The following is an 8,644-nucleotide window of genomic DNA, read 5'->3' as shown; positions in this document are numbered from 1 at the left end:
CTATTTCTGGAGTGGTTTCTTTGGGAAAAATGTTGATTCCCTTTGCCTTGGAACAAGAGTTAGAATAATATTTTGAGCACATTCCACACGACAGGCCTCATACTCAACCTATTACATGATTTGTCTTATTTTCTGTTTACAACAACCTTGTAAAATAAGAACCATCATGATACCAGATTTTTTTTTTTTTTTTTTACTCCTGCAGCACCCGGTCTTCTTAGGTGGTCTCCCCATCCAAGTACTAACCATGCCCGACCTTGCTTAGCTTCCAAGATGATGCCAGATTTATAAAGAAATTTTACTTAGAGAAGTCAAGTAATTTTCACAATGTTATACTCTAAGCAAATTTTAGAGCTAGACTAGATTGTGAACTCAGGGTCTGCCACCGACCACACTGAATATACTCTAAAATGTCCCTACAGTAAAATTACTTTTCTGCTTCCAACTGAATCCTAATCTTCTATTAGTGACATTAACTTCAAAAAAACCATTCTATGAACTCATTACATTTAGTTCTCAGAAATTTAACTGTCTTCCTTACATCGACTAGAATTTTTGTTCTCTGTAAATATTAGAGGATTATCTACTATACCTAGAATTCTCTCTCATGGCACATGAATTATTTCAAGTATATATTAAACTCTAAAGGATAAAGTTTTTGGAGTTTTTAAAGATTTGTAATAGGAAATGGGCCAAAAATTTTTAATGACATCATCCCAAAGATACTCTTGATTTAATTTATCTATATGGACTACATTTAATCGATTCTTAAAAATTAATATTCAACTATAAAAATAGTTTTCTTCCAGAAAACTTCAAGGAAATAAGAAAAACAATGCTTTTAAAAGGGTGAATTAGATGCCAATCTAAAATGGAAAAGGCTGAGTTTTAGCTGTCACTCACTGTTTTTCTGAAATGGGTTTAGAAAGTCAATCTACACATCCCAAGCTCATACATATGAGACAATTGATTATAGTTTCATTCATTCCAGTCATAAATTTTTAAAATCAAAAACAATTTAGCAACAAAGAGGCGTTTAGAAAGTGCATTTCTGTTCTGGGAGTCCTTACATTTCATAAAGTTGATCCCCACTGAAGGAACAAGTTGGGTGCATATCAGCTGACTCTGGGTTTCTCCAGACTTGAGTTTCAGGGACTTCTACAAAACCCTATTCTTACAAAAATTTTAAGATATGTTTTCTGTCAGTGCTGTTTTTTCAGTTTTATGTCTTCTACCTTGCATGTATGGGTCCTTAATATTTAAAAGGATTGGAAGGAGTCCACGAATCATTTCATATTGCAACTGGAGTCTGAAGTCACTCATGGTCTGATAACCTAGGCATGTGCCAAATTGTCAAAACCATGCAAAGGAGGAAGATAGAGTTGGTAAATGTGGCTAGGCAAGAGATTTCCTTCCTCCTTGAATGTTCTGAGAGTAGTTGAGATATTTCTGATCAGGGAGGGACTTAAACCACAAAAATCCTACATGGGGTCTCCTTAAGGGGATAACTGAAAACATTCTACACAAGAGGTTTTGTATATACACATATCCACATTTTAAGATACATTCGATGGCTAACTTGAAAATATAAGCATCACTTAGAATATTTTTAAAAATACCTTGGAACACAGTTATGCAAATTAGATGTGCATGTTCAAATGAGAATCTCAATCTTTTCTCTTCTTGATTTCTACTAGTTTCTTTTATATAGACTTAACTCTAACCTCAAGTATTTGTTCAGACCCAGTAGATCTCTAGGCTTTCCAAAAGCAGGGGAAGTCTACCCTTAGCAGGACTGGTGCTTGCCAGTAGTTGCAATGAGTCACAGCTGGAATGTCCTGTGGTTAACATTTTCTCTGAAAACAGAATCAGAGGGCTCCAACTGGTTGCCATGGTAACCAGTATTTGTGTACTTTGAAAAATGACTGTTCCTGTTTTGTGTGGTAAATTTACGCAAGAGTGAATTGTAGAGGTGAAGTTAGCCATCTGTGTGAATACAAACAAAAAAACTTGATTTAATTAGGTGTAAACTTTAGGGGGTATGGGATTTTTTTTTTTTTTTGTACAGCGGTATTGTTCTATACTAATTAATTCATTAATTTATTTGACATATTTAAGCATTTTCATCAATTTCTATTTGATGTTTATTTTAAAGCATCGTTCTCTCCCTTCCAAAGGCCACAAGGAATTAATTGTCATTCATCAGGGCTCCCCCCACACCCACTCCCTTTGCCCCTGCCCCCATGCCATTCACAATGCGTTATTTAAGAAGAAGGATTCAAGGGCTCTTCTTCAATGAGGTAATCCCATCCGGAAGGAAGGAAAAAAAAATCCCTTCCAAATCATGTGAAAATGTCAGGTTTCTTAACCTTGCTGAGCTAGGAGGCAAAAATACTATACTGCTTATAACATTAAATACAATCTAAAATATAGTTCCTCCAAATGTCACTAGCTAGTATTTGAGAAGATCCATCATGCTTAGAGCCACTATGGTTACAGAGAAATGTTACCTTAGGTTTTGTTGTGTAAAAATGAAATGATTAAAGGTTTGGTCACTGAACTACAATCCAAAGTTAAGATGAGCCTTTTGGAGTAGAACAGAGTGTTTTCTTGCTTATTATGCCAGTTCTTGGGAACGGTATGTTTATTTTCGTATTAATTAGTTTAGAATTGGAACTCAAACACTGGACTTAATAAAAGCGAAGCTGAGATAAATACCGTACAGTGAAGCAGTAATTTAGCAGTAAACAGATTACAGCATCAACCTCCTCTCCAACCTCTGACCCCTGCCTCCTGGATTAGATGTGGGACCTGAAGGCTGAGGACAGGGCCTTCTGTTGTTGTCTCTTCTTCTTTTTATGTTGCTTCATTCTTTCTCTCATTCTCACTCCCTTCTTACGGCATCTGTTAAATATCTAGGATAATAGAAACTTGATTATAAATATACACATTTGAAGCATCAGTATTAAAAAATTAAAAAGGAAGCTGAAGTGATAAGCCTAAAAAATAAATCTCATCTTTATTCATTTGTTTAAAATGCTTAGATTTAATATTTATGAGTGATGATATAATGGACTTCCTTTAAAATCTTTGCTCGCCTCCCCCTAAATCTCACAAGCATGTAGATATATTAAATAGCCAGTTCTGAGAAATCAGAATGCGACAGGCCAAGATTTAGAAATCTGAGATTTCTTTTGACCTTGAACAGCCCCCCGCCTGGTCCCCCGCTTCACAGAATGGCCACAAAGGATCCAGACACTTTGCTGCCTAAAAGGAACACGCCGAAATTTAGGACTGTAAGACCTTAAGATGTATCTAACTCCGCAGGGTTCAAACAGAAGTGCAGATGAAGCCTGATTAAAATAAATGTGGTTGTGGGGAAATCACTGTGTCCATTCACAGGGGCTGTACCGGGAACCTGCCTTGCGCTGGTCAGTGAGAGGAATGCAGATGTGATCTGGGCTCTAAAGAAACTCAGAGTCTGTAGAAGAGATAAGACATGCATGCCTATAACTAGGATACAAGGACATGTGACCATTCCCACACAGAAGCACAAGCAGAGAGCTAAAGGCTTTCAAAGGCAAGCATCATGACTGCCTCTAGGAGCCATGAAAGTGCTTTGCAGAATTTGATTATAAAGCTTTTCATGTTCAAATTAGTATGTTTCAAACAGTATTTTATATCATAACATTTTAGTAAATAAAAATAATTTGATCAATCTGGAATTTGTTGAATCCAGATTACACATTTTCCTACAAACACACACAAACACATGCACTCATACTGTTGCATGTGTGTACTCTCCAAGGGACTAATCGAGGAAGTCCATGAGTCTATGATCAGACACTTTCCATTTTGTTGTCATGGGCAGTTCATCCCAAGGGTATCTGGAGCAAAACGTTTAAAGTGGACATGAGGAGATTAAAAGAAAATATAATGGACTGAGTCATGAGGAAGTCAGTCTTTTGGGATTATCTTTCCTTATTGAAGAGATATGGCAGAGAGGTGGGAGGGTTTTGTTTTTCTTTGTTTTTTGTTTTTAGTTTAGAGGTGAGTATCTGATGAAATTATTAAAAGAGGCAGATAAAGTATACATGACAGGATGTAAAAATACCTCAGCGGGAGAGCGCAAAGATTTCAGCAAAAAGTTTCCAAGAGAAGAAATATAAATGGCCAATAAATATGAAAAAAACTTCAACCTCAAAGTAACACAAATTAATATAATTATGAAAATGCACACAAGTTTTCACTTTCAGAACCAGCTTTAAAAAATAATAGTCATAGCTGCTAAAGTTCTACTGCAGAAAAAATTTCTGTAAACTGCTGGTGAGAGAATAAATTGGTAAAATTTTCTGGTAAGAAATTAAGTAATATACATGAAGAGCAAAAAATGATTATACTCTTTAATTTATGTCCCTTATAGGAATCTTTCCTGGGGAAAATTTAAAATATCAAACAAAGATTTATGTTGGCAAAAAAACTGGAAATATTCTAAATGAATAACAGAATTGTAAATAGTATATTAGTAGCATCTTATACCATTAAAAATGTTTACATAGACTATTTAGTGACATGGTTAGTATGAAATGTATGGCCCAAATTTATACACACATATATACCTACATACATATGTACATACACATGTATAAATGAAAAAAAAATGTTGGTGAGATAAACTTCTGGTATTAACAAATTATTAACAGTGATTATCTTCAGTGGGATTAATTTTTATATTTTCCTTTTTCATAGCTTTCTAAAATGTGGTTTTTAAATGGTATTTATTTTTAAAATGTATATCATAATACTCCTACTTACCAAGTATCTCTTATATGTTGATATATGAACACATCTCATTCGGCCTACTATTTCCTTATCCTGGGCCGGGATTAGACTTTGGAGGGAATTTGCTAGGCTGACATAAAAGCAAACAATATTTGGATTTCCAGATTATTGGGCTTAGGAATCATTCCTAAAATTCTCTCTATGTAACCTTCTGTTTTGAATTCTTATGTTGAGCGTTCTGTACTCAGCCCGCCTCAAGAGATTTCACCTTAACTTTTAAAACCATAACTTTTAAGAGATACTTGGTAAGTAGGAGTATTATGATATACATTTTAAAAATGTAAAGGAACAGCATTGGCTACATGAGTAGACTTTGCTTTTTTCATCTGACAAACCACGTGAAGTCTTTTTACATTAGTCATTTTCTCTCTGGTTCTAGCTCTACGATGGCCCACGGCGGTTGGGACGCTACTGTGGCTCAGATATGCCACCTTCAGGGAATACCACAAGCTCCATTCTTCAAGTGCTATTCCGCACGGATGGGGTCAGTAGCCACAAGAAAGGATTCCAGATGCAGTGGTTCGTCCACGGTAAGCCCCGCGCCAGTCTCTGTCATACGTTTCGTAGTTGCTATTTGGCCAAGAATAGCCTCCTTTCCAGTTCTATATTTGGGAACGATGCCATCAGCAAATGATGGAACCTGGGGAATAATTGGGTTCTGGGTCTTAGAAAGTCGATTCAGACATCGATGACTCCTACAGAGTTAGGTCCTGTTAGGGTTAAGAGAGAAAGCGATGTCAATTTGGACAGGATTTGGGTAAGTGCTCAAGTAGGTGCAGCAGTAAATGGCCTAAGAGAAAAGAGGGAGTAGAATGAAGTCCCCAAGGTGAAGACCCGTACTTGGGTACGGCGAGCAGATTGCAGGGTGGGATGGGGGCCTTTCAAGGGGCGTGGAATAGAAGGAGATTTAAGGCTCGCCCTGACATTAGGAGAGAAAGAAGGATAGGGATGGAAGGGAAAGAATGAGAGTCAATCAGGGAGAGAAGGGAAAGATCAAGGATTGGGCCGAAAGGGGAGCAGGAGCAAAAACCTGAAGCCAGAGGCCTGTGTTGTGCCTGCTACACAGGTAGGGGCACGACAGACCCACCTCTGAACTGGTGCTTCAGAGAGCAGGTAGGATAATCGTTTCTCTGAAAATGAAAATTCATTTTCAACAGGAGTTCTCAGACTTCTGGACAGGCCTCAGATGGCCCATTGTAGAGGGAGACGGCCCCAAAGCAGTGGTTCTCTACACGTGCTCCCCCAAATGCTGCATCAGGGTCACCTGGAACGTGTCAGAGATGCAAATTCTTGGGGCCCCACCCCAGATCTACGGAATCGCAAACTCCCAAGGGAGGCCCCAAATCTGTCTTAACTGGTCTCCCTGGTAATTAAACTTTGAGAATCATCCTCCTACAGTGACCCAGACCTGAAAAATGTAGTCCTTGTGAATATTATAGTAACAGCTCTCAGACAAGGTCTGAGGGCTCACTGGTCTGTTTCAATCAGTTTGAAAGAGAAGAGGACTTGTGGTGTTATATCAGGAACCGCACACAGACCTCTAAGCTGTGGCCCTACTGTCAGAATCGGGGGTGAGCACAGGTGAGGGCATGAATGTGTGCTGTGGTTGTCTCCTGAAGGCTGCTAACGTCATAGCACATTTATTCTATGAATCCAGTGCTATACATAACTGAATAGTCCTATTATATATTTAGAAGGTTGGGTGTTCTGAGATTATGGACTGGAGACTGTATTTCTGTTAAAAATATAAGAATGAGGTTTTTCAGTGTTTAAAACTATTTAGTGGTTATCCACAGAGCTACTTATAGCTTGAAATACAAATTATGAATTCCCAAAGTGAATGAGCTATGCTAATTAAGTCTGTGGGAATTCTCCACCATCCTTTTCATCAAGTAGGTAGATTTAATATCTTGGCATGTCAATTTATTGACTTATTAAATGGAGGGATTGGATTGATTCATCTCTATAATACAGTCCATCTCTAGTATTCTGTGATTCAAGAGTGGTGTGATTTAAAGGACACTAGAGACTGTGTGAAAAGACCAGAAGAAACAGGCAAATCTTGATAAATGATCTAGATTTTCAAGGGCCGGGCGTATGTTCTAGAGCAGTGTTTCTCAGAGCCTCGTGTGCATTAGAATCACTGGGAATCTTGTTTAAATGCAGATTCCGATACAGGGAGGCTGAGGCGAGGCCTATGAATCTGCATTTCTAAGACGTCCCAGATAATACTGATGATGCCACACTGTAGACCAGTTTAACTTTTTTCTATCAGTTCCATTTGAAATCTCTCTTTATTTGGGGGAGTCAAAGACACCCTCTGTCTATTCTCTTTTCCTGTTTACTATTTCAAAACTTTCTCGCGTTTGCTGAAAATTTGCTAAGCTTGGAACTAAAGTAATGCAACAACATTTTTCCAGCTGGGACCAGAACTGAAAAAAAAAAAATTAACTCTGTGATGCCCACTATATATAAATTATACATGGGAAGAATCTTCTAGATCTGTGAAAAGATAATTATCATATACTATAGTTATGCAGTGCCACAAGTACGCAGAGTTTATACTGTGCATCTGAACTAGGTCTTTAACTTGAGATGGCAGCCTGAGAAGAGGGGTCAACAGGATAGATGGGGTTCAGGAAAGAGGTTCTGGTGAGACAGGTTCCCCCATTTCTTACCCATTGGAGGTAAACTGAAAACATAATCTGATTTCTCAGTTATCCATGGTTCATTCCACAGATATTAAGGAACTGTTTGGGGCCAGGTACTGTGCGAGAGCTGATTCCAGCTCTAGCAGACCTGGTTCCAACTCTCATATTGCTTACAGGCAATTGGGAGAAGCAGCAAATAAGCAAAATGCACACAAAGAGATATAAATGATAAGTGCCAGGGAGCACACAAAAGGGGATTTGACTTTGACAGGAGGTCAGAACAATCCTGTGTGAACATGGGCCCTTAAACTAAAATCGAAGAGCAAGCGGGAGTTTTGTGGGCAGATAGGAGAATTTCCCCAGTAGAGAAAGCCCCTGTGGGTGAGCGTGCAGGCCAAGTGAGTGGCCGCAGTCCAGGATCCAGGGGAGCAATGCTGAGCTAAGCAGTGGGGAGAGCGTTCAGGTCACACGGAGTTAGGGGTTTGGGCAGGAACAGGGGCCATACTTTCTCTTCCGTGTAAATTCGTCAGATTTCAGAGAAATGAGTTTTGAGTAGGATCTTGAAGGACTGAAGCAACATGGCATGTTGTGGGACTCAGAAGATTAAGATAAAATAGAAAATACAAATGAATAAAAATGAAACAAATAAATACAAAGTAAATGTAAAAATTAGTCTCAATTTTCAAGTGCGGTGGTAATATTCTTGTGCGTTTGTGTGTGCACATGAACGTGCTTATGTGTATGTGACTGAAAATGATTGTTTCTGCACAACCTCCCTAAATCTCCATTTCCGAATCAGGTTCAAGTGCAAGGCCCAGGACACCCAGCCTGACACATGACTTCCTTAGCATTGCTGCTGAGGAAGAATCCCGCATACTTCATTCATTTTGTCAATTAATAAATAAACCCGTTTACAAAATGTGCTTCTTTGTTGAGGGCCCAAATCTTCTATCTGCTTTGAGAAAATGGGATCTACAATCGGGCTTTATTTATGGGCCCATTTTTAAAGTGGTGCTGTAGACATGAGATTAAGCCACACTGCCTTGCCTTTATGTGAGCCATCAAAGAGAGTCCCATCCTGGAAAGAAAGAAATAGCCCCAGTTGCCCTGCCTGGCTCAACCGCTCCCAGTATTCAGTGCTGACAGCATTG

The 8,644-nt window shown here is 38.6% G+C and overlaps 1 protein-coding gene across 1 annotated transcript in view; it reads left to right on the top strand.

Annotated features, from left to right (window-relative positions):
• Positions 1–8,644, top strand: part of CUBN (cubilin) — a 248,376-nt gene that overhangs the window by 77,242 nt on the left and 162,490 nt on the right. Inside the window, 1 exon segment of the mRNA XM_023533142.1 lies at positions 5,222–5,372. Coding sequence (XP_023388910.1) covers positions 5,222–5,372 — 151 coding nt within the window.

Source organism: Pteropus vampyrus, unplaced genomic scaffold, assembly GCF_000151845.1.
Source record: "Pteropus vampyrus isolate Shadow unplaced genomic scaffold, Pvam_2.0 Scaffold96, whole genome shotgun sequence".
Classification (NCBI taxonomy): Eukaryota; Metazoa; Chordata; class Mammalia; order Chiroptera; family Pteropodidae; genus Pteropus; species Pteropus vampyrus.
This window is presented reverse-complemented; position numbering and strand designations above follow the sequence as displayed.